The 27,400-nt window shown below is 42.1% G+C and overlaps 1 protein-coding gene across 2 annotated transcripts in view; it reads right to left on the minus strand.

The window, feature by feature from the left end:
* Positions 1–6,035: 6,035 nt before the first annotated feature.
* cops8 (COP9 signalosome subunit 8) overlaps positions 6,036–27,400 on the minus strand; it is a 65,062-nt gene continuing 43,697 nt past the window's right edge. Inside the window, exons 4-7 of one of the 2 annotated variants that reach the window (XM_068035872.1) lie at positions 23,893–24,025; positions 15,149–15,256; positions 6,993–7,055; positions 6,036–6,322 (exon numbers count right to left, since the gene is read on the minus strand). In XM_068035872.1, coding sequence (XP_067891973.1) covers positions 6,243–6,322; positions 6,993–7,055; positions 15,149–15,256; positions 23,893–24,025 — 384 coding nt within the window. In that variant the 3' untranslated portion in view covers positions 6,036–6,242. Of the gene's footprint in view, positions 6,323–6,992; positions 7,089–15,148; positions 15,257–23,892; positions 24,026–27,400 lie in introns of both variants that reach the window. The other variant, XM_068035871.1, reaches the window with a different exon arrangement.

Here is a 27,400-nt window from a genome sequence, read left to right on the forward strand (position 1 = left end):
TTCTTAAGGGCACTTGATCACAAACTCCAGCACTCTAGTTGGGGTATCTACTACACAGGGGCACAGCCTCCATATAAGTGGTCAATCATTTAGGAGTGAGATGAGGAGAAATTTTTTCACTCAGAAGGTTGCGAACCTTTGAAATTCCCTACCCTAGAGGGTTGTGGATACTCCATCATTGAGTGTATTCAAGGCTGGGGTAGGCAGATTTTAGATCTCTCAGGGAATTAAGGGATATGGGGTGCAAGAGATAATTGGAATTGAGGCTGAAGATTAGCTAAGAAAATATTGTGTGATGCTCGAGGAACCATACGGTCTACTCCTGTGACAATTTTTTATGTTCTTATTCTTGTGGCATATTTCCATGGGGCTCACAAGAAGCTGTTTGACCTTCAGTTCAAACTAAAATGTAGACTGGATTCTCTTCTTTCAGTAGATCTCAGGTACATGGGAGAGCAGCATACAGAAATCATTGAGCTCTCAGCCATGTCCTTTCATAGTTTAACAGTACTGGTAGAGTCCAATGGGTACTGACACTGAAGGAATCTCCCCAGGGCAACTGCACTTACATACTTACAATCTCACCATGTAACCAATAAATGAACTTGAATTGCTCAGAGAGAAACTAGTTGAAGTATTTAGTTGTGTTAGTAAAACTACTTGTTAGACTAAAAGCAATCCCAAGCTCCCGTCTGAAGTGCCAGATCACCTCCAGTGTGTACTGCATAGCAGAATAAACCTTGCAGCTTCACTGGGAAAACATGACAAGCCTGACCACAAGGAATTGTAGGATTGGGTTATGTTACAGCATTAGTAATCTAGAAGTCTGGACTATGCTCCAGGGACATGAGTCCAAACCTAACCTCAACATCTGGGAAATCTAAATTCTATTAAATAAATCTGGAATAAAAGCTATTAATGGTGACCATGAAACTACCTGATTGTTGTAAAAACCCATCTGGCTCACTAATGCCCTTTAGGACCTATATGTGACTCCAAAACAGCAGCACTGTGGTTGACTCTTAAATGTCCTCTGAAATGGGCTAGCAAGCCAAGAAACTGTATCAAACTGCAACAAAAAAGTTGAAGAATAAAACCAGACAGACCACCTGGCATCGAGCTAGGCACCTGATGCAACAAAGGCCCAGCTGGTTTGCAAAATCCTCCTCAATAATAACTGGATACTCGTGCCAAAATTTGAGAGAGTTCTTCCCGTCTAGTCAAGCAACAGCCTGACAGTCATACTCACAGAATTAGGCTTGGGCTGATAAGTGGTGACATTTGCTTCAAAAGTACCAGACAGTGATCATCTCCAATGGTTCAGTCTAATCACCCGTCCCTTGACATACAATGCAATTATCATTGCTGAATTCCTCATATCCCTGGAGGTCATCAACTTTAACTGGACCATGACTACAACAGGTTACCGCCTAGGAATTCTGCAGTGAGTGACTCAGCTCCTGATTCCCCAAAGCCTGTCCACTACCTACAAGGAAAAGTCAGGAGAGTGATATAATGTTTCCCACTTCCCTGTATGAGTGCAGCTCCAACACTTAAAAAGCTCAGTATCATCCAGGACAAAGTTGCCTGCTTGATTGACACCCCATCCACCACCTTCAACATCCACTCTCCCCACCACTGGCACACAGTGACAGCAGTGTGTACCATTTAAAAGCTGCACTACAGCAACTCATCAAGGCTCCTTCGACAGTACCTTCCAAACCAACAACCTCTACCACCTAGAATGAGTGTATCAGGTGCATGGGAATACCATCACCTTTAAGTTCTCTCCCCAAGTCTCAAACCATCCTGAGTTGGAAATGTATTGCTGTTCCTTCACTGTCGCTGGGTCAAAATCCTGGAACTCCCTCCCTAACAGCACTGTGGGTGTTATCTACACCACACAGACTGCAGCAGTTCAAGGCCGTTGCTCATCACCACCTTCTTAAGGGCAATTAGGGAAGGGGAATAAATGCTGGTCTTGCTAACGACAGCCACAGCTTATGAATGAATTTTTAAAAAGTACACTTGTTGGGAAGTAATTGTTTTACTTACACCTAGTTTTGTGCTGCAGACTCAGCCAATAAGAACAGAGCAGACACTCTTCTCTAATTTGTCTCATAAAAGGGCCATTATTTGGGTACACAAGCTACACTGCAAAATCGACGTCTAGTGCAAATAACTGTTTCCCCTAGACTGTGTGTATATATGATAAAGAGGAGGTACTTAAAAGGTTAACAGTCTTTGAAGGAGAAAAGTTATCTGGGTCTGGATGGGAATCATCCTAGGTTACTGAGCAAGTAAGGGTGGAAATTGTGGAGGGTCTGACCACTATCTTCTAATCCTCCTTGGATATGGGGGTGATGTCAGAGGACTGGAAGATTGGAAATGTTACATCCCTGTTTAAAAAGGGGAGGATAAGCTTGGCAACTACAGGCAAATCACACTAATGCTGCCGTTGGGGAAACTCTGATAATCCGTGAATAAAATTAATTGACATTTAGAAGAATATGGGCTAATAAATGAAAGTCAGTATGAAGTTGTCAAAGGCAAATTGTGCTTACTAACGTTATCAAGTTCTTTGATGAAATAATGAAAGGGTTGATGAAGATAGTGTGATTGATGTCATGTACATGGACTTCAAAAGGCATTTGACAAAATATCACATAATAGTCTTGTCAGAAAAATTAAAGCCCATGGGATTAAAGGGACAGTGGCAGCATGGATACAAAATTGGCTACGGGTCAGAAAGCAGAGTTGTGCTGAATAGTTATTTTTCAGACTGGACGGAGTTATATAGTGGTGTTTCGGGGGGGGGGACAGCATTAGGACCACCGCTCTTTTTGACATTAATGACCTGGATTTTGGTATACAAAGCATAATTTTAAAGTTTGCAGATGATACAAAACTCAAATGGAGTAAACAATAAGGTGGGTAGTAAACTTCGGGGCCACATAGACAAACTGCAAAATGGGCAGATAAACTGCAGATGAAATTTAATGCAGAGAAGTGTGAAGTGATGCACTTTGGTAGAAAGAATGAGGGGAGGCAATACGATTTTTTTTTTTTTAAGTTCATTCACGGGAGGTGGGCATTACTGGCAAGGCCAGCATTTATTGCCCATTTGTAATTGCCCTCGAGAAAGTGCTGGTGATCGATCATCTTGAATACAACTGAGTGACTTGTTAGGTCAATTCAGAAAACAGTTAAGAGTTAACAACATTGCTGTGGGTCTGGACACACAGGTTAGACCAGGCAAAGACAGCAGAATTTTCTTTTCTGAAGGACATTTGTGAAACAGATGTGTTTTTACAACTATGCAGTAGTTTCATAGTTACCATTACGATACTAGCTTTTTATTCCAGAATTTATTTCATTAATTGAATTTATATTCCCCAGCTCCCATGGAATTTGAATTCATATCTCTCGATCACTAGTCCAGGCACACATGCTACTGTACTCCAAATAGTACAATTATAATGGAGGTGCAGTTACAGGGAAACCTGGGGAGTACGTACATGAAACTTTGAAGGCAACAGGACAAGTTGAGAAGGCTATTAAAAAATCATACAGGGCAAGAAAGTTATGCTGAATCTTTAGCTACAGTACTGTATTCAGTTCTGGGCACCACATTTTAGGAAGAATGTCAAGGTCTTGGAGAGGGCACCAAAGAGTATTACTGGAATGGTACTGGGAAAGAGGGACTTCAGTTATTTGGAGAGACTGGAGAAGCTGGGCTTGTTCTCCTTGGAAAAGAGCTGGTTAAGAGGAGGTTTTACAGAGGTGTTCAAAAATCATGTCAGATTTTGAAATAAGGAGATTCAATATTAACATTTAAAAGAGAACTGGATAAATACTTGGAGGAAAAAAATTACACGGCTCTGGGAAAAGAGCAGGGGGGGTGGGATTAATTAGATAGCTTTATCAAAGAACTGGCAGAGACACAATGAACCAATCTGCCTCCTTACATAGAAATCATACAGCAGAGAAGGAGGCCATTCGACCTATTATGTCTGTGCTGGACGAAAAAGAGCTAAGCAGCCACTTTCCAGTTCTTGGTCTGTAGTCCTGTATGTTATGGCACTGCAAGTGCATATCCAAGAGCTTTTAAATGCAATGAGGTTTTCTGTCTCTGCCACTCTTTCAGGCAGAGTTTCAGATATCCAACACACTGGGTAAAAAAAATTCTCAACTCCCCTCTAATCCTTCTGCCAATTACTTTATATCTATACACCTTGCTTATTAATCTACATGCTAATGGAAATATGTCATACTATCCACCCTACCTTTTTAAAAAAAATTTCATGGCATGTGAGCATCACTGGCAAGGCCAGCATTTTGTTGCCCATCCTTAATTGCCCTCGAGAAGGTGGTGGTGAGCTGCCTTGTTAAATTGCTGCAGTCCATCTGGTGCAGGTACACCCACAGTGCTGTTAGAAAGAGTGTTCCAAGTTTTTTACCCATCGACAATGAAGGAACCCATTGTCCTTTACGTGTTACTAACTTGCACCCTGCTTTGAAAAGAGACTTTGATCTGGGTTCCTTGTCCTCATGGAAACCGAGACCTCTGGCTTCTCTGGGCAGAATTTTTGTAAGGTCACATGTTTCCTCTGAATATCTATTTTACACTGCATTCAAGATCACAGTTTTTAAAACATAACCATAATACAAAGTCCACATTCATAACACCCAATGTTCACCCTATCCATTATCTCTATCATCTCGGCTTCTACTGACATTTTATCAGCAGCCTCTTCCGAACACCGAAACAAAGTACTCATTAAATATTCTAGCCTTGCCCTGCACCTCTAAGCGTATAGCACCATATTCATATGCCAGTATTTTATGTTAATTGCCATTCTATTCTCGCACCAAGGTCTCTGTAAATGTAATTGTAATACGCACTAGGATAGCCTGGGGTGACTCTAGTTATTTACCTCCTCACTGTGGTAAGTATGTAGCATTCATTCAACAGGCTGAGACTGGAAATTCATCATGCGAGGAACACAACCTTCTGTCTTACCTGATGAAAAGTTATTGACCTGAAATATTAACTGTTTCTCCACAGATGCTGCCTGTCATAAGTATTTCTGGCATTTTCTGTTTTTATGTCAGATTTCCAGCATCCAAAGTCTTTTGCTTCTGCCTTACCTCTCTTATGCGCAACATAGTAGTGTTCTGACATCTTTTTCTTAAAAGATTTAAGCTTCACCTAAGCATAATTTAACCCACTGCTATAAATAGAGACGTGCATTTATATAGCACCTTTCACGACCACTGGATGCCTCAAAGCACTTTACAGCCAACAAAGTATTTTTTGAACTGTAGTCATTGTTGTAATGCAGGAAATGCAGCAGCCAGTAGGCACACAGCAAACTCCACAAACAGCTATGTGATAATGGACAGATAATTTGTTTCTGTGATGTTGACTGAGGGATAAATATTGGCCAGAACTCCCTATTCTTCTTTGAAATAGTGCCATGGAATATGCAACATCCACCTAATGAAGCAGATTTAAGTTTAAGGTTCAATTCAAAAGACAGCACCTCCAACAGTGCAGTATTCCCTCAATACTGCACTGGAGTGTCAGCACAGATTTTTGTGCTCAAGCCCTGGAGTCGGACTTGAACCCCAAGGTATAGAGGCAAGTGTGCTGCCAACTGAGCCATAGCTGATGCAGCTGAAAAAGAAATCAAATGTAAATTATAAATCAGAACTCAACTCTGAATGTTTTCAAACTTAAGGCCCACTAATTAGTGATTAGTGAACTCCTGAACCAGCTATGAATAACTAGGGGGAAAAAAACTAAGCATTATTGTCGCTTGCTAAAACACAAAGAAACTACTGGAAAAAAAACGAACAGAAGATCTTGTGCACAGCTGCATTATACAGACTTGTGTTTGCTTATGAATAAACAGTCTAAATCACTAAATAAACTCAAAGTCAAGCAGGAAGTTTCAGAATCCATAATGTGGGTGGAATTCAGTTGGCTTTTCTGAAGGTCAGTCAGTGGGATTCAAAGAAAAAAAACTTACTTTGTGGAAAACACGAGATATCCCCTGGAGAGGACTTTTAATTTAGTGACATTGATATTTACAAGAACATTCAAAAGCAACTTTAAGAGTCTCCTTTTAGTCAAAGATAGTACACAGAGAAATTCTCTTGGTCTCTGTCATTCTCAAGACAACAAACTGACATGGCTAGTTTTCTCTCTCCATCGCTTGTTTGATGGTGGTAGTTTGTCAATTCTCGAGGAAGGCCACGTAGTCAGTTAGTCTGGCCAACTGTTGTTCATTAGGAATCTGTGGTACTGGAGGAGGTTCTGTCAAAATTACAAAAAAAAAAATCACTTTATACATTGATGTTAATATCATTTATAATGTGGGGGCTCAAATGAATGTAATGGACACTTGGGTGTTTAGCTTAAACAGCATAAGTGCAGGGAGTAGCAAATGCTACAAAGGATAAACAGGAAAAGACATATTAAGCACTAAAAGCAAGTTCCTTTTATTTCCATGCATGGTTATCATTTGTTTTTCTTTTGGGAAAAAAAATCTCCTTGCAAACATTAATTAAATTACATCTGCAAAACATCTGTTGAATTGCAATCACACGGATGCAGAAAGAAAATCCGTCAACACATTTAAAAACGTCAAATGGAAGGCTGCATTCAAAAGTCACATTGAAGTCACTAAGTAAACTTGAGAAGGTGTCTTTCTCATTGGATTTTTTATTAACAGCCAACCCATGAAATGTGACTCCAGGAAGCAAGGCAAACAAAAAAAATAAGTGGTTTGGAGATGCAATCAGATGCAGACATAACTTTAAAGGTTTTTAAGCCAAACCAGACTATTTCTGTCAGCTTGCTTTAGGGGAAATGATTTACATGTGAAGTATAAAGAAATCTTTCCATTCGCTGAAAGGCAGATACACAACTGTTTTTACACTGCAATGACATTTTTTTAAACAAGTAGAGCAACAGCACCACCTACCCGTTTTTTTGGGTATGACCATTCGTGTAGATGGATCTGCCTGCCACCCTTGTTCTAATACAGCTGCAAGTAGAATAGAAGGGAAACTAGATTGAGCTTTAGAAAGATAGAAAAGACACCATTAAAGAAACAAAACAGATGTAAACTAGACCAAAAAAGACATTTTTACAAGCAACTGTGTCATGCTTAAGACATATATAGTTAAATTCCAGGTCCTCCCACACCTTATATTGCACAGTGAAGCACAGAAGCAGGCCATAGAGTCCGTCAACTCCACGCCAGCTCTCTGCAAGACCAATTCAGCTACTCGCACTGCCCTGTCCTTGCCTTGGAATGCTACAAATTTATCAAGTGCTGATCCAATTCCCTTTTGAAAGCCACAACAGGGCAGTTGGATGAGAAAGGGAGAGGCAGGACGGGTGGGAGCGAAGTAGGGAGGGCAGACGACGAGGGAGGGAGGGAGGGCGGCCGAGTATTCTCCCATTAATAGTGTATTCCTTTTCCTCGTTTGACCTCCCCAAATGCATCACCTCTCACTTCTCCAGGTTGAATTCCATTTGCCACTTTTCTGTCCATCTGACCAGACAATCACTATCTTCCTGCAGCCTACAGCTATCCTCCACGCTATCCACCACACGGCCAATCTTTGTATCATCTGCAAACTTCTTAATCATGTGTCTTACACTTACATCCAAATCGTTAATATATACCACAGAAAGCAGGGGATGCAGTACTGCACCTTGCGGAATGCCACTGGAAACAGCCTTCCAGTCGCAAAAACACCCATCAACAATTGCCCTTTGTTTCCTGCCACTGAGCCAATTTTGTACCCAGCTTACTACATTCCCCTGGATTCCATGGGTTTTTATTTTTTTAACCAGTCTGCCATGTGGGACCTTGTCAAAAGCCTTGCTAAAATCCATGTAGACCACATCAACTGCTCTACCCTCATCAATCTTCCTTGATACGTCTTCAAAAAATTCAATTAAGTTAGTCAGACACAATCTTCTCTTGACAAATCCATGCTGACTATCCTTGATTAATCCGTGCCCTTCTAAGTGACAGTCTCTCAGAATTGATTCCAATAGTTTGCCCAGTACTGAGGTTAGACTGACTGGCCTGTAATTATTCGGTTGATCCCTCGCTCCCTTTTTAAACAAAGGTACAATGTTAACAGTCCTCCAACCTCCAGCATTACACTTGTATCCAGTGAGGACTGGAAAATGTTCAGACATTTCAGACTTTCCGCTATTTCCTCACTGGCTTCTTTTAACAGCCTGGGGTGCGTTTCATCTGGGCATAGTGATTTACCCACTTTCAAAGATACTAATCCCATTAATACGTCCTCCCTCCCTATGTTTATCACATTCAACACTTCACACCCCTCTTTCTGAACTACAATATCTGGATCGTCCCCCTCTTTTAAGACAGACGCAAAGTATTCATTAACAATACGAACATCTTCCGCCCCTACACATAGGTTACCTATTTGGTCTTTTATGGGCCCTACTCTTTCCTTAGTTATCCTCTTACTCAATGTATTGATAAAACATTTTTGGGTTCATCTTGATTTTGCTTGCCAACATTCTTTCATGCCCTCTCTTAGCTTTCCTAATTTCCTTTCTGATTTCAACCCTCCACTTTCTATACTCCTCTTGGCTTTCTGTAGAACATAAAGATTTCCTTTTCTGCCTTACCTTATCCTGTAAGCTCCTTAACACGCATGGGGCTCTAGATTTGGCTGTCTCACCCTTTTTCTTTGTGGGAACATACTTACTCTGAACCCCTTGAATCTCCCATTTGAATGCCTCCCACTGCTGTGACATCAATTTCCCTTCAAACAGCAGTTTCCAGTCCACTTTTGCTAAATCACTCCTCAGCTTAGAAAAATTAGCCTGGCCCAAATTGAGAACTCCTGCTCTATCCTTGTCCTTTTCCATAATTATGTTAAAACTAACTGAATTATAGAAACATAGAAAAATAGGAGTAGGCCATTCTGCCCTTCGAGCCTGCACCACCATTCAATATGATCATGGGTGATCATCCAAATGCAGTACCCTGCTCCTGCTATCTCCCCATCTCCCTTTAGACCTAAGAACTATATCTAACTCTTTCTTGAATATATTTAATGATTTGGCCTCAACTGTTTTCTGTGGTAGGGAATTCCACAGGTTCACCACTCTGGGTGAAGAAATCCCTCCTCATCTCAGTCCGAAATGGCTTAACTCTTATCCTTAGACTGTGACCCCTGGTCCTAGACTCCCCGCCGTCGGGAACATCCTTCCTGCATCTAGTCTGTCCAGTCCTGTTAGAATTTTGTAAGTTTCTATGAGATTCCCTCTCATTCTTCTAAACTCCAGCAAATACAGGCCTAATCGGTCTAATCTCTCTTCATATGTCAAGTCCTGCCATCCCAGGAATCAGTCTGGTGAATCTTCATTGCACTCCCTCCATAGCAAGAACATCCTTCCTCATGTAAGGAGACCCAAAACTGCACACAATAGTCCTGATGTGGTCTCACCAAGGCTTTGTATAATTGCAGCAAGACATCCTTGTTCCTGTACTCGATTCCTCTCACTATGAAGGCCAACATACCATTTGCCTTCTTAACTGCCTGCTGCACCTGCATGCTTACTTTCAGCGACTGGTGCACAAGGACACCCAGGTCTTGCTGCACCTCCCCCTTTCCCAATCTATCACCGTTCAGATAATAATCTGCCTTTCTGTTTTTGCCACCAAAGCGGATAACCTCACATTTATCCACATTATACTGCATCTGCCATGTATTTGTTAGTTCACTCAACTTGTCCAAATCACACTGGAGCTTCTCTGCATCCTCCTCACAGCTCCCACTCCCACCCAGCTTTGTGTTGTCTGCAAACTTGGATATATTACATTTAATTCCCTCATCTATATCATTAATATATATTGTGAATTGCTAGGGTCCTAGCACTGATTCCTGCGGTACCCAACTAGTCACTGCCTGCCACTCAGAAAAAGACCCGTTTATTCCTACTCTTTGTTTCCAGTCTGCCAACCAGTTCTCTATCCATGTCTGTACCTTACTCCCAATCCTACGTGCTTTAATTTTGCATGCTAATCTCTTGTGGGACCTTATCGAAAGCCTTCTGAAAGTCCAAATACACCACATCCACTGGTTCTCCCTTATCTATTCCACTAGTTACATCCTCAAAAAATTCTAGAAGATTTGTCAAGCATGATTTCCCTTTCGCAAATCCATGTTGACTTTATCTGATCCTGTCATTGTTTTCCAAGTGCTCTATTATTAATCATTATTTTATAATGGACTCTAGCATTTTCCCCACTACTGATGTCAGGTTAACCAGTCTAGAATTAATTTCTTTCTACCTCCTTTTTTAAATAGTGGGATTACATTAGCTACCCTCCAATCCATTGGAACATTTCCAGAGTCTATAGAATTTTGAAAAATGACCAGCAATGCATCTACTATTTCTAGGGCCACCTCCTTAAGTACTCTGAGATGTATATCAGGCCCTGGGGATTTATCAGCCTTCAATCTCGTCAATTTCCCTCACACCATTTCCCTACTAATACGGCACAGTGGTTAGCACCGCAGCCTCACAGCTCCAGTGACCCGGGTTCAATCCTGGGTACTGCCTGTGTGGAGTTTGCAAGTTCTCCCTGTGTCTGCATGGGTTTCCTCCCACATGCCAAAGACTTGCAGGTTGATAGGTAAATTGGCCATTAGCAATTGCCCCTAGTATAGGTAGGTGGTAGGGAAGTATAGGGACAGGTGGGGATGTGGCAGGGATATGGAATTAGTGTAGGATTAGTATAAATGGGTGGTTGATGGTCGGCACAGACTCGGTGGGCCGAAGGGCCTGTTTCAGTGCTGTATCTCAAAAAAAAATACTGATTTCATACAGTTCCTCCTTCTCACTAGACCCTATGTTCTCCAACATTTCTGGGAGGTAACTTGTGTCCTCCTTTGTGAAGATAGAACTAAAGTATGTAATTAATTGATCTGCCATTTCTTTGTTCCCCATTATAAATTCCCCCGTTTCTGACTGGAAGGGACCCACATTTGTCTTCACTAATCTTTTTCTCTTCACATATCTATATAAGCTTTTACAGTCAGTTTTTATGTTCTCTGCAAGCTTACTCTCATACTCTATTTCCCCCATCTTAATCAATCCCTTTGTCCTCCTTTGCTGAATTCTAAACTGCTCCCAATCCTCTGGTTTGCTGCTTGTTCTGGTCATTTTATATTTATCCTCCTTGGATCTAATACTATCCCTAATTTCTTTTGTAAGCCACGGTTGAGCCATCCTTCCTGTTTTATTTTTGTGCCAGACAGGAATGAATAATTGTTGTAATTCATCTATGCGCTCTTTAAATGCTGGCCATTGCCTATCCACGGTCAACCCTTTAAGTAACGTTCCCCAATCCATCATAGCCAACTCACGCCTCATACCTTCATAGTTTCCTTTATTTAGATTCAGGACCCCAGTCTCGGAATCAACTCCCTCACTCTCCATCTTAATGAAGAATTTTATCATGTTATGGTCGCTCTTCCCCAAGGGACCCCGCACAACAAGATTGTTAACTAATCCTTTCTCATTACACAATACCCAGCCTAGGATGGCCTGTCCTCTAATTGGTTCAACGTATTGGTCCAAAAAACCATCATGCACGCACTCCAGGAATTCCTCCTTTACAGTATTATGCTAATTTGGTTTGCCCAATCTATATGTAGATTAAAGTAATCCATAATTATAGTTGCACCCTTATTGCATGAGTCTCTAATTTCCTGTTTAATGCCATCTTCTATATCACCACTACTGTTTGGGGGTCTATATACAACCCCCACCAATGTTTTCTGCCCCTTGGTATTTCTTAGCTCCACCCACAAAGATTCCACATCAGGATTCTCTGAGCTCATATCCTTCCTCACTATTGTATTGATTTCCTCTTTTACTAACGCTACTTCACCTCCTTTCCCTTTTTGCCTGTCCTTCCTAAATATTGAATACCCCTGAATGTTCAGTTCCCACCCTTGGTCACCCTGCAGCCATATCTCCGTAATCACAACTATATCGTATCCATTTACATCTATTTGTGCAGTTAATTCGCCTATCTTACTGGGAATACACCGCGCATTGAGACACAATGCCTTTAGGCTTGTCTTTTTAACATTCTTAGTCATCTTTGCATTATTTCGCACTATGGCCCTATTTGTTTCTTGCCCTTGATTTCTATGCCTCCGCTTTTGCCTTTTTGTTTCCTGGCTTTCGTTTCTATCCTTGCTTTCTCCTCCTCAGTCTCCCCTCTCTGGTTCCCATCCCCCTGCCATTCTAGTTTAAATCCTCCCCAGTAGCACGAGCAAACGTCCCTGCGAGGACATCGGTTCCGGGCCTGCCTGGGTGTAACCCGGCCCACTTGTACAGGTTCCACCTTCCCCAGAACCGGTCCCGATGTCCCAGGAATCTAAATCCCTCCCTCCTGCACCATTTCTCCAGCCACGCATTCATCTGGTCTATTCTGCTGTTCCTATACTCACTAACACATGGCACAGGAAGTAATCCTGAGATTACTACCTTTGAGGTCCTGCTTTTTAATTTAGCTCCTAACTCCTTAAATGACTGTTGCAGGACCTCATCCCTTTTTCTACCTATGTCGTTGGTACCGACATGCACCACGACCACTGGCTGTTCACCCTCCCCCTTCAGAATGTCCTGCAGCCGCTCAGAGACATCCTTGACCCTCGCACCAGGGAGCCAAAACAGCATCCTGAAGTCTTGTTTGCGGCCACATAAACGCCTGTCTGCTCCCCTTACAATTGAATCTATTATAGGTCTCCCAGACTTTTCACCCCCTCTCCTGTGCAGCAGAGCCATCTGTGACGCCACAAACTTGGCTGTTGCTGCTTTCCCCTGGGAGGCCATCTCCACAACAGTATTCAAAGTGATATATCTGTTTGCGAGGGGGATGGCCACAGGGGACTCCTGCACTACCTGCCTGCGCCTACTACTCCGCCTGGTGGTCACCCATCCCTTTTCTGCCTGTGCAGCCATTACCTGCGGTGTGAACACCTCGCTAAACGGGCTATCCACGACATCCTCAGCATCGCGGATGCTCCACAGTGAATCCACCCGCAGCTCCAGCTCCATAATGCGGGTAGCCAGTAGCTGCAGATGGATACACTCCCTGCACACATGGTCGTCAGGGACACTGGAAGCGTCCCTGATTTCCCACATAGCGCAGGAGGAGCATAACATGGGTGCGAGCTCTCCTGTCATGACTTACCTTTAGATTACTTAGTTACTCCTTACTAATTTACAGTAGGGGCCTTGTTCTACTCCAAAGACTACCCACTACAATCTAAAATCCTTGATAAATTACACTAATTTAAAAAAACACACTTTAGTAGTACTCACCTTATCACTTATACAGGAGGTTTTGGGGTTTTTTCCAAAAAAACTTTTCTTTTTTTAAGCTATTTAAATGCAATGACAGCTGTTACTTACCCAACCAATCAGCTTACAGATTTCCTGTGATGTCACTTAGTCTTTTTTTTCCTCTTTTGAATCTCTGCGGAGACACAGACAGAGTGAAGGAGCCTGCCGCCGCTCTGGTCACCAGGTAAGTAAGGGCCTCAAGCCCCGCTCTTTCCTTTTCAGGTCCCGCTCCGGATCAGCCTCCTCCCAGGTCTGCCTGCCGCCGCTCTGGTTCTCGGGTAATTATGATCACTACCATCAAAATACCCTCCCCACTGCCACTCCTTCCACCTGCCCAGCTTCATTTCCTGAAACTAATTCCAAAACTACACCCTCTCTTATTGGACGTGCTGATTATTAGCCAAAAGGTTATCCTGAATGCACCTCAATTCCTTTCATACTAAAACTATCCCAGTTAATATTGGGGTAGTTAAAATCCCCCATTACTGCCCTATTGTTTTTGTACTTCTGAGATTTGCCTATATATCTGCTCTTCTATCTCCGTCTGACTGTTTGGGGGTCTATAGTACACTCCCAGCAGTGTGATTGCCCTTTTTTTGCCCCCTTAGTTCAATCCATATGGCCTCATTTGATGAACCTTCCACCATGTCATTCCACTTCACGGTTGTAATTATTTTTTTGACCAAAATTGCCACTTCCGCTCCTTTCTTATCCCCCTCTCTACTGTGTCTGAAAAAGGAGAGAGAAAGATGGATAGAGACAACGAAAGGCTGGCCATCTGATTGTCAACTTAGGATTTGTATAACAAATGCAGAATAAAATCTGTAGAATCTATTTAGTTATTTTGAAGCTAATAGGGAAAAGCTAAGCTGATAGCATACTTGGTTTCAACGTTTTAAGGACTTCCTCAGAATTAGAGCAAGAAATCAATGTACCAAATTCTAATAAGTACGTCAGCCAGGAAATTATGTTGTGCAATTACTGTATGAACCGCTAACATATAAATTCTTAACTGCTTTTTTTAAAAATATGGAGACACTAAACGATTCTTTAGCAAATCTTAACCAGATTAAAGATATAAATTCAAAGAAGTTGAATGATTTGTAAATCACCACATTGCCTCTGTGTGGACATTACATGCTGTTTGCAACATTTGATATTACACTATGTTTGGTGCGTCCTGTAGTTTTTTTTTTATAAAAGCCTCAAACTCTAAAAACCCAGAGACCATTTACCTGGCACAGTTGGCTTTTATTGCCTCACAACGTACTTCACAGTTCTCTGCTGTACAATTAATTTCAATGGTTAAAACCCCACAACCTTCACACTGGAGTTCAAAACCTGCACCAATCTCCACCTAAACTACTTTCTTCAACAGTGAATTGAAAGCTGAGCAATGGTTTGATTGACATTTTGTTTAATATGATTTAGTCATATCCTTTACAGCATGTTACATCTGCTACACAATTTATATTTAAAAAAAATCTTGTCCAAAACATCTGGAACACAATAAGTTTTTACACTTGCAAATACATGAAAATATCGAGTGAATCACGCAATATTTAGGATCAGATCCCAGATGTACGAAGCAGTTCTTGTGGAACTGGAGTTCACAACGAGCAGCAAGGGCAACATGACCATTTTTAAATTCTTGGTTTTGTACACAACTATATTTGGTCATTTGCCTCAGAAATCAGTAAAAAAAAAAAATCCTACCTTTAACAGCATCTTCTACTGGAAGTCCCACAAAAGCTGCGAGATCATCGGCACTAATTGAGGTGTACGCTTGAGCTACAAGACCAAAGGCACGTCGTCTTGTAGCATCTTCAAAAGAAAATGAATAGGACAGCTGTGAGAGTGCTTAATCAGCTGCAAACCTGCACTGCTTACCTTTCAGTAAATGCCCGTTTGTTTTTATCTTAAAAATGAAGTACACTAAACTAACGTGATGCAAACGTCATAACACAACTTATCCACTGAAGCGAAAACTGCTTGGGAAAGCTATGAAAGGAGTGACTCACTTTTATTCTGACAACCGCATCATAATTTACAGAGAAGATTATGTACTTATTCTGCACTGATCTGCAGGAGGAGCAAACTTATCCGAGTACTCCATCATTAAACAACAATTTCATGATAAGTATGTCACACAAGAATTTACACAAATGTCCAAAACATCTCCTCTAAAAACAGAAAGGTTCCTTTTACAATAGTGCTTCCATGAAGTGCATACAAACCGACAGAGGGTGCAAGTAGTCTGTAGGTATCAATGTAAACCTTGGTACCTTTGTAACCTACTCTATAAAAATTTATAATGTGGCTCCTGGAATAGGACACAAGATTTGTAGAATCAAGAGGACTCTGCAAAAACATGCATATGATGAACATGGTTAACTGGCATAAATTTTATGGAGTTGAGCTTTTTTTGCTAACAAAACCTTAAGGTTGGAATCAACTGGAATAAAATTAAACACCAGCTACAACAATCCTTCAGCATTACAAACGGAATCATTCTTTCACGAGAGCTGGTTTTAAAAGGAGGAAAGATTGTTACCTTGGATGAGCTACAAAAAGGTTAAAACCAAATCCTCTCGTTTGGAGGCACCGAAACAGCTGAGGCAGCTAAATGGTAAAGCTTTCCTTTCCCTTTAAATTCAGGAAACCAGTGAAGATCAGGTGATATTATTGAACTCCAAACTAAGCCAGGGCTGAAGGGAGGAGAAGGAAATAAGTGGGACATTAAAAAGTCTGATTTTTAGTTGTTCTCACACCCTCACTAAACATTTTTGCTTTTGAAAAATGTGATAGTCGTAGAGAGATACAGCACTGAAACAGGCCCTTCGGCCCACTGAGTCTGTGCTGACCATCAACCACCCATTTATATTAATCCTACATTAATCCCTTATTCCCTACCACATCCCCACCTTCCCTCAATTCTCCTACCACCTACCTACACTAGGGGCAATTTACAATGGCCAATTTACCTATCAACCTGCAAGTCTTTGGCTGTGGGAGGAAACTGGAGCACCCGGCAGAAACCCACGCGGTCACAGGGAGAATTTGCAAACTCCGCACAGGCAGTACCCAGAACTGAACCCGGGTCGCTGGAGCTGTAAGGCTGCGGTGCTAATCACTGCGCTACTGTGCCGCCCTCAATTACAATGATATTGCTCAGGTTGTGCTAATTCAGTGAAACAAAAACAGGCTTGTATTTATATAGTGCATTTCACAACCTCAGGATGTTCCTAAGTGTTTTACAGCCAATGAGGTTGTTACGACCAGGTGAGAAATGTGTCCAGGGGTCTTCTGCTATCTTTACCTGGCTTTATTTTAACAGGGTTTTATTTTTGAACAGTGTTTAAAGCCACGCTTTTTGTGAATCCTTGTTCACAGCTTTCCAATAATAAGACAAAGAAACCAACACATCAGGTTCTCTCAAGTTTAAAGGAGAAAAACGAAATTTATTAAAACTTAGACTTAAACTTTAATACAGTTGATGCCTATGGATATACAACGTGCCCACGCGAGCATGCACACATGATATACACATGCAGGTAGGGACAGAAAAAAGAAATGATAAAGTGGAACAGTTTGAGGCAATACCTTGTTACTGTGCTTTGAGCTCACGGTATGGTCCTTTTGCAGGTAATTCTTGTATTTCGTTGGGGCCCAGTATTCTGCTTAAACCTTGTTCACATAGGAGACTTTTCTCTGAGGTTTATGCGTTTTCACAAGATTCAGTTCTGTGGGAAGGAGATGGAAGCAGGCAGGAGAGAGGTCTTCTCAAACCAGGAGCTCAAATCCTTGTTGGAAGTTCAAATTCCAGCAGCCAGCTAGTCATGTGACTAAAACTGGTCTGACCACTACTTCTGTGTTTGTGGATCCTGCTATCTTATCAGTCAACCTGGAATGCTAGTTCCCCACACCTTCAACGTCTGGTAATCAAAAGTCCATTGTTGGTTGAATGGGTCAGGGCAGTGTCCTTTGTCCCTTGTTCCAACACTGTCTGTAACTATGCAAATGTCTTTCCAGTCAGGGGCTTGCAATTTGAACTTTTAATGTTTATGTGGAATGTGTGCCTCAGTCTTGGCAGGTGGTGGCGGGGCTGGGGGGGGGGGGGGGGGTGGTGGGGGTGAGGGGTAGGAGTGCTTGGCTGACAAGGTACTTTCTGTAATGCAGTCAATGTTGTAATATAGGAAATGCTACAGCCAATTTGCACACAGCAAGCTCCCACAAGCAGCAGTGTGATGACCAAATAGGACACCCAGTTGCAATGGGTTAGATCTCCCAGACCTTTTCAAAAATCAATATCCTCTCCTCTCACTTCCAACCTGGATATCCGTTAATAAGGCATTTCCTGATGATCCTGCTGGTCTTCTACTTCTCCACAAGCTTCAACTTTCAAAACAGATTCAAGCCTTCATAGCCTTTTACTGTAACTGGCTTCCGAGAGCAGGTGTCTTCTATCGCTCTCGAGGCCGTAACCACAAATTTCATCTCTTACAACCTGTGTGAGGTTGCAACCGCTGTGTTCCCTTCTTCCTTGAGGCCACAACTGTTGAGTTCTTCTTACAGCTTGTTTGCCTTCAGAAAGTCTTAAATTTATCTGGACTCAGAAGTCAATAGCTTATTGTACTGCTTCAAAAATGCAGAGCCCAGAAGTCTGGTTTCACAAAGCCACTTGGGCCTTTCCATTGTTTCCAGGTGCTAACAGCTACCTAGTACATTTACATCTCCCAAATTACTGACTCCTTGTTTTACAACACGAAGGTCTGGGAGGGCGAAACCCATTGTTCTTCAGGTATTATCCCTGCAATATCTATTTTTGAGAAGAAATTCTTTGATTTGTGTTCTCTGTTGTCCTGGTAACCTTTCGCAGAATGGAGGTAAGGTCACTGACCTTCCAGACTCCATCCTGAACATTTAAAAATCACAATTTTTAAAACAAACATGTTACAAGGTCCAACGTTCAGAACACTGTGCTTTTGTGTATGAAATATTAGCAAAAGCAACTTTCAGATATTCCAACACAAGTTGTCGGAAACAAGATAGCGAAATGTATATTGATTTACAGCACGGCTGTGTTATTTTTTCAGGTTCCAAAGATAGGCGTAGCCACCTTTACAGAGGATCCACATATATGCAGGTGTCTTGGGTGAACACTTTTTTGCATTTGTTTCCTTGTTGTGGATGACACTAGCAAGACATTTATTACCCTTTTCTATTTATTATCCAGGCCCTGAAAAGGTAGTGGGCGAGCGAAACACTGTTAAAATTTAAAGTATGCGCCTAAAACAGGCTTCTACTTGTTGCACTATCCTGCTGAAACTGCAGCTGTACAACTAAAAATTATGTTTATATGACCTTTGGCTAATTGATACAGACTTGTGCAACTCATTCCACAATATTTGTTACTCCTTGACATATAAACACTGGTGGGACTCTAGGTTAAACACACACAGCAGTACAGATACATTCATTCTGGTTAGGCCTGAAATTCACACATTCTGGCCTATAATCTGAGCAACCACAATGATTGACCAGTCTGATAATCGCTAAATTACCTTGACAGCTGGATCTGCTTATTTTAAATTAAGCCACCTTTCCATAGCACAAAAATTACATCTAAAATCAAAGAAACTGGCTGATCCATCCAGACTGCCCTGGCACAACTTTTAACATCCATCTGCTTCTCCCACCCCCCCCCCCCCCACCCCCACCCATTGCTCCCACCAACCAGCCACCCAATCTCATTGTAACAAACCCCGCACTAATTTAGTGGAAGAAAATTCTTTGGGAAATTTCGCTCCAGCTCCCAAAGGTGATCCAACATGTTCCAGGAAACCAAGGTTATGAGGAAACACATACCCAAATACCCTCTTATCTTCTATACAATAAAGTCAATGCAACTCTTGCAGCATGATGTATCCTCTGTTGTAGGAAAGGGCATTCCTCTTGTTACGAATCATCAGTTAATTTAATTTTTTTCCCTCTGATTAAATTTCCCTGTTTTTTAAACCACCTGTCCGTAACTAGATTTGTGATTGAATTTCCTTCCCTCCCTTAAACCCTAATAATAAATGACCGTTTTAACGACACAGATTTTAAAGTTAAATCAAAGAAGTAGAGTTTATTAACATACTCCTAACCTCGGGAAGGGAATTTATCTTCGCCACACATGCTTACAAACATTCAGGGAAAGGTTAAAGACATTAAAAAAAGAGGCAAGGACATTTACTAAATAGAAACTTATCTTACCTACTAGCTAATAGGGATTTCATTTAAAACTAGTGTCGATGAATATCAAAAAAAGTCCAAAGATTGGAGATCATAGATTAGAAATGCCAAACAGGGGAGGAGCTGTTGGAGATATCTCTTCTCTTGCAAATTTCTTTTTCTTTGCACTCTCAAAGGTGATAATGGAGACAGCCAAATTGCTGAAGCCAACTTCTTTTTTGGACGGAGAGGAAATGGGTAGAAATCAGACCTTTTCTGCTGTTACTGCAGCTTATCTTCGAGTTGGTTTGTTTCTTGCTGATTTTTCAAAGTGTGGCTTCTCTTTAATTTTTCATGTTGAAAGGCCTTAGAGGAAAGTCTCTCCAGCTTCAAGCAGGCTGTGGCTTCTTGCAAGGAATTCTCAGGGAGAAGTACAAACTGAAAACATGCTGCATAAAATGACAGTTGACATTAATACTCAAATGCACAACATAATTTACAAGGGGGTTTCGCATCCATTCGTGACACTCTCAAAAAGCAAGTGGGTAAAACATCTATGGGATAAATATCAACTTGCACAGATAATGCAGTTTCTGTATTAAACTTGGCGCTCAGGCAATCTGGATGCTTTTCCTGGAGATCTTCACCAATGGTCCCCCTCCACCCTGCCCCAGTTTCTTATGAATTCCAAAACCCATCAGAAATGCAACTGAGCTCCACAACTGTGATGAGATAAAACACTATCAACTGCAAACTCTGAACTGGGCAGTGACCTAACCCAAGGCACTGCCAGTCTTTACTAAATCAGCCTCCTTGGGCCACAGTTATCAAAATGTCTCAACCTCCTGCCAAACACAAGCTATGCCAACAAAGTTGTTACAAACTTACATCATTAATACCCAAGTAAAAATTTTCAATACCATATGAACAGAGTACAGCAACTGTATTTTTTCATGGGAAATTACAGCTAACATACCCTCTAATTTGTTTTTGCAGCGAGCAGTCGATTTGTTTAATTATGCAGGCCCTTTATAATTTTGTGCAGTCCCACATGCGCACTAATTAAAATCTGTGTTTGCCAACAACACAACCACTAGGTGGCACAGTACTGGCACATGCACAGATGCAGCCTTATCGACAAATGTCATTGTCTGCAACGTTCAGGTAGAAAGCAATAAAGATGGCGCTGCTCAATTTGCCACTAGAATTGAACCCAAATCCCCTCACTCACCAATGGCCACGATCTCCACCTCAATCTCCACCCACAACAGTACCCTGCTCCATTCCACGATCGCCAACTCAATTGCTGCTTCTCTTCACTGCTCCATCCTGCCATCACCACCTCAATCGCCATGTTCAGTTTTCTCCTCACTCCTGTGATCACCACTTCCCTTCACCACGCCATCCCGCCGCTCGCTCTTCGCCTGGTGAACGGCAGGGAAGGGGAGCAAGCGGGGTCTGAGCGGCGGGGTGGTGGGGTAGGGGGCAAGACAGTGAGGTGGGAAGTGAGCGGTGAGCAGTCGGCAGCAGGAGAGAACGGTGGGATGGCGCAGCTAGCAGATGGGCGCAGCAGGGAGTGGTGAAGGGAAGCGGCGATCGCAGGAGGGAGCAAGGGAGAGGAGTGGCGATCGAGGCAGCGATCATAGGAGAGAATGGGGAGAGAAGTGGCAATTGAGGCAACGATCATGGAAAGGAGCATGGGACAGAAGTGGCGATCGCAGGAGGAAGTGCGGAAGAGAAGTGGCAAATGAGGCAGTGATCGCGAGAGGGAGCGGTGAGAGAAGTGGCGATTACAGGAGGGAGTGAGGAAGAGAAGCAGCGACTGAGGTGGTGATCACAGGAAGGAGCAGGGAAGAGAAGTGGCGATCACAGGGCTAAGTGGGGTACTGCTGGGTGGATGGAGGCGGCGATCGAGGCCTTTCTGGCGTGAGGCAACACTTAGAAGTCATTGTGTGTGATGTCATTACCTGATGTGCCGCCCGCAAGCGTGGATTCATACTGGCATGTTGGCAAATGTTTGGACAGACTGATGACGTCAGCAATCGCTCTGCGTTGTCAGGAGACACTCGGTATTTTAAAGGGGTCAACTTGTGCACAGCCTATGTGGGAACTTTCAGGTTGCTGTGCAGCCATGCAGCTTAGAGGGAACATTGGTGATAATGTTTGGAAAAGGAAATGTTAATAGGAATGAATGTTCAAAGTCAACTGATCAATGCAAGTTGTAACTATGCAAAGCTCCTACAAGAAAATTGACTGATCAACTGGTTAAACATCTTCTGAAAGGAGACCAATTGCTCAGCTGAGTAAGGCTATTATGTAACTGAGCCACACAGAGGTGTAAGGTCCTAGATTCAATAGGCAGTCTGTACTGAGTTGGTTGATGCGGATAGGGAAGGGAAAAATGTCAGGGTTTTTAAACAAGTGCTGCTAGACATGTTTGCATGTTGAAGTTAGGTGCTTGACTATAATATCCCTAGTGGCTGAAAAGCTTGGTGACACGCAATGTTTACACTCACACACCAACAACTGCCATTTGGATGATGCATGAGGGATACCAAGTTGCCATGGAATAGTACCCTTTGAAGGAAACAAACCTATTAAGCAAAGAAACGAAGAAAGAAAATTTGGTGGGAACAAAATGTTATTTGATATCTTATTTATAGCACATTGCAATCTCAGTTCCTACAGACGTAGTTTGACTGTGTGTAGACGTCCTGCAGAGAACTGTAAACTGCTCACTGTAATTAGAGCATGTTTGACCACATCAGGCTGCTTCTATACTATTAGAAAAAATTGATGACATTTCCCAGGAAATCCATAACTTTAAATGAATGCAACACTAAGCAGAAAGTAGAAATGGTTCGCTAGAGGGTTGAAAGATTGGGGGAGGGGAGGAGAAAGAGAGCAGGTTAGGCAATCAAAATGTAAGGGATGTATACCTGTCAGTTTTGGTACAGAATAACAAAGCTTAGCTTCTTTATCTCTAGGGATCAGGAATACCTTTAGCTGACCTTTCCCTTGGGAGTTATACTAAGTGCTGTATCATATATGAAATGGTAGTCTGATGGGCCAAATGGGCTTTTGTCATTTCATATTTCCTTATTTAAGCCTCTGCAGCACTTGATCCATTTGACAATTCACAGAGAAGCCATCCTGAGCATGCAGATCTAATCTACTGCATACTGACATACTCCAAGCAGCATGGGATCCACTCTACAGCTCAATGAGTCCACTCCAGTCAATGCAGGATCTCCTTCACAGCACACTGAATCTACTCAAGGAAATATGGGATCTACTCCACATTGCGCAGATGAGTTACTTTGAGTAGTACCACAGATAGTCCACATCCTGTACAGAAGGCACTCAAAACACCAGATCCACTCCGCAGCACAAAATGAAGCCATTCCAGAAAGTGCCAGCTCTATCCCAGAGATAAGAAGCTACTTCCACAAAGGCTTCAAAAGCTGCTCAGAGCCTAGCTGGCAACATCCTAGGGGCTATCACTGACCAGAAACTGAACTGGACCAGCCATATAAATGGTGTGGTTACAAGAGCAGATCAGGAGGTAGGAATTCTACAGCAAGTAACTCACCAAAATCTGTCCATCTACAAGGCACAAGTCAGGAATGTGATGGAATATTCTCCACTTGCCTGGATGGGTGCAACTTCAACAACATTCAAGAAGCTCAACACCATCCAGGTCAAAGCAGCCCGCTCGATTGGCACCCTATCCACCACCTTAAACATTCACTTTCTTCACCACTAATGCACAGTGGCAGCACCATATACAAGATGAAATGCAGCAACTCTCAAGCCTCATTCGACAGCACCATCCAAACCACTGACCTCTACCACCTAGAAGGATAAGGACAGCAGATACATGTGGATTTGTATCGCCGTTCCTTCTCTGTCACTGGGTCTTTTCCTAACAGGACTGCGGGTGTACCTACACCACATGGACTGCAACAGTTCAAGAAGGTGGCTTACCACCACCTGCTCAAGAGCAATTAGGGATGGGCAATAAACGCTGGCCTTGCCAGTGACGCTCACATCTCATGAAAGAATAAAAAAAGTTACAGAAAGCCAGATTTGTAGTTTAGAATCAGAAAAATTATCAAAGCGAAGTTAACAGACTATTCCGCTTCTCCATCCTCCCGCCATTGCAATGCACATATCCTGCTTCCTCAAACTCCAGGTCACACAATCTCCCTGAAAATACCTGAATTCTGAAGCACTGATCATACCTCTCAGTTCCTCCATGATAGGCTGGATGGTGTCAGACCATTGATGTGAGCTAATCACTGTGTAAATTCCAGGAAAGTCCCTTTGCCAGATACGCTGTCCCACAGACCAAATTGCTCCCAGCTCAGGATTAGCCTACAACATAGAAGAGAACAAAATATCACAGATAGCAAACAATTGAGAGTTCAGCTATTAACGTTAAGTATGGGAAAATATTTAATTGGCCTTGAACGACCTTGTCAAATTGAGAATGCTTTCTGAGATTGAGCAGTCAGCATACAGGTACAGCAAGTAATTACGAAAGGAAATGGAATGCTGGCATTAATTGTAAGGAGATGGAATTATAAAGTAGGGAAGTCTTGCTGCAACTGTACAGGGCATTGGTGAGACTACATTTAGAGTACTGCGTACAGTTTTGGTCTCCTTACTTGAGGGATATACTTGCATTGGAAGCAATTCAGAGAAGGGTCATTAGGCTGATTCTTGGAATGAACAGGGTGTCTTATGAGGAAAGGTTGAGCTTATAGTCTTTGTAGTTTAGAAAAATGAGAGGTAATCTTATTGAAGCATACACGATTCTGAGGGGGCTTGACAGGGTAGGTGCTGAATGTTTCCCCTTGTGGGAGAATCTAGAACAAGGGGCCACAGTTTCAAAATAAGGGATTTCCCCTTTAAGACGGAGGCGAGGAGGAATTTCTTATCTCAGAGGGTTGTCAATCTCTTGGAATTCTCTTCCCCAGAGAGAAGTGGAAGCTGGGTCATTCAATATATTCAAGGCTGAGTTAGATTTTGGATCTACAAGGGAGTCAAGGGTTATGGGGTGGGGTAGAAGGAAAGTGGAGTGAAGGCCACAATCAGATCAGCCATGATCTTACTGAATGACGGCGCAGGCTCGAGCGGCCAAATGGCCTATTCCTGTTCCTATTGCAGGAAGTCACTCCGTAGGCCCATATAGAAAACGTTTTGAGAAATGGCAGATACTGCTGTTGCCCAACATTTGAGCTGGATTTAACTGACCACTTTATATAAGCATTCCAGTCATCTATTCAGGACAGGTACATGGCATGTATGGTACTTCTAAGGTAACGTTCCATTAGAAGTGCTGGGCCGCTATGAAAGATTTTCCTAAATGCATGAAAAAAAATTTAGCAATGGGATTACTGCAAAAACTAATTCTTCTCAGCACCCATGGTGGCACAGCTGGTTACAGCAAACAACTGACCGCCACAGTCAGACCCCAGGCTCTACTCATGATCGTTACTGAGTTAGCCGATCTCAGTCGAGTAAAGTCTGTAAAGGGTTGAAGTGTTCAAAAGCCATTTGGTGCAGGATCTTACCAACGTTGAGAAAAGGAGAAACTGCAGCAGCAGCGGTGAGCAAATTGAGTAATAAAAACATGAACTGTAAATATTTGATGTTTGTATCAGATGTTTGTATTGTTACGACCTCAATGAGACCATTAACGTTAAAATACAAGCTATGAACCCTCAGACCAATTTAAAGAATTACACAATATTTCACTTAAGACTTTTATTATAACTAAAGAAATCCCCATTAACTAAACAGTACTTGTAAATCACTGATACCAGAAATTACAGTTAGTTATTTTCTTTACTGATTAAAACACTTGAAATCCTCACATCACACTTATACATTATGCAGTCTTCCTTCATGGCAAAATATTTGTGGTTAAAAGTCCCAAACTCCTCCCAGTTGCAATGGGTTGGATCTCCCAGACTTTTTGCAAAGTAAATATTCTCTGCGCTCACTTCTCCAAACACTTTTGAACTGGACATCTGTGAATAAGGCAATTCTTGGTATTCCTGTTGGTCTTCTACCTCTCCACAAACCTCACCTTTCAAAACAGGTTCATGTCTTCGCAGTCTTTCACTGCATCAGTCTTCTGAGAGCAGGTGTTCCCTCCCTCTCTCTCCTTTCAGGCTGCCACTGCTGGTTGTCTTCCTTTCTTAAAGCCCGCTCTGAGACAGCCACTGCTGCTTTCCTTTCATACAGCCTCTCCTAAGGTTGCTACCGCTGGTCTCCCTTCTTTCTTACAGCCTGTCTGTCTTCAGAAAATCTGTTAAATTTATCTGGAATCAAGAGTCAATAGCTCATTGTCCTTTTCCAATATGCGAAGTCCAGAAGTCTGGATTCAGCAGAGCCACCGAGACTTTCCATTATTTCCAGGTATTAGCAGCTGCCATGCACATTTGCATCCTCAGAATCACCGACTCCCTGCTTACGATCTAAAAGTCTGGGAAGGTGAAACCCTACAGGTGTTATACCCCTGCAGTCTGTTTCTTTTTTCCCCCAAATAAGTCTTTGATCTTGGATCTTGGTTGTCCTGGCAACCAAGATTCCTGCCATGTCTTCAGGCAGAGTGGATGTGAGGTCATATGACTCCTCTGACTCCAACTTTTACAAATCACAGTTTTAAAAACAATCATGGAACAAAGTCTAGGGTTCATAACAGTATTGAGGATTTAATTAGAAGGGAGTTGCTACACAGTATTTCTATGCGAGAATCAGACTGATAGTTAAGTAGTTCAGTGCAATAGGCTGTATTGAGTCTGCCAGATATACTCTTTTGCTGTCTAAGATCTGCAAATAACAGTTTCGAACTTGTGACAGAGCATTTACCAGTATAAATATTGCAATCTTTGTTGACTCAGGAAGGAAACATGACAGGGAAGAGCTTTAAATCATGCACTGATAAGAGCTATTTCAGTTGTACAAAATGTACGCACTTTCTCTTAGCATGGTGTAATGGAGCAAAGTCTACACTTAAAGAAACAACTTCAATTATATAATGCCTCAACACTTTTCAGAAATGTCTTCAAGCACTTGACATAGAATGAATAGTCAAATGTTATAAATCACAATGCACTTATAATGCGAAACATACGTGGTTGAGTACACATGGGTGGTATTACTGGCTGAGATTACTTCCAGGTAGGGAAGCAACATGGGGTCCCATGCGACAGAGGTCGAGTGATGTATGGACCCTGTGCAAATTCAGGGGAATCTATGATGGCAGTGATCATTCAGACTTGAGGTAAAGCAATCCATTGTAAACCTCATTTGCACAGCTTGTTATTGATTACTGTTAGTTTCATCAGAGAATGAGGAAACTCAGAAACCACTGATGCTTATCCCACCTGCACCCTAACTTTCCCATTTTACCATCCAGCTGTATTTTCAATGCCTCAACTGCTTTGCCCAGCAGATTTATTCCAAACAATGGGGCCAGAATTTGCTGTCAAAATAACAATGAGGCAAATGGCACTCACCATTATCTATGTGCAAATGGTAAAGCAACCTCAGGCAAGGGGCAGATGTGTGGTTAAACGCAGGTATCTAAAATTTGCTACTGGAATTGTGCCACGCAGTTTGCTTCGCAAAAACAGCATTTTACTGACTGGCTCCCCATTGACATGCAACAAACAGCAATATTTGCATGTTAGATTCAAATATAAATTTAAATTGGTGAGTAGCAAATTTAAAACTATT

The sequence above is a fragment of the Heterodontus francisci genome, chromosome 7 (assembly GCF_036365525.1).
Source record: "Heterodontus francisci isolate sHetFra1 chromosome 7, sHetFra1.hap1, whole genome shotgun sequence".
Classification (NCBI taxonomy): domain Eukaryota; kingdom Metazoa; phylum Chordata; class Chondrichthyes; order Heterodontiformes; family Heterodontidae; genus Heterodontus; species Heterodontus francisci.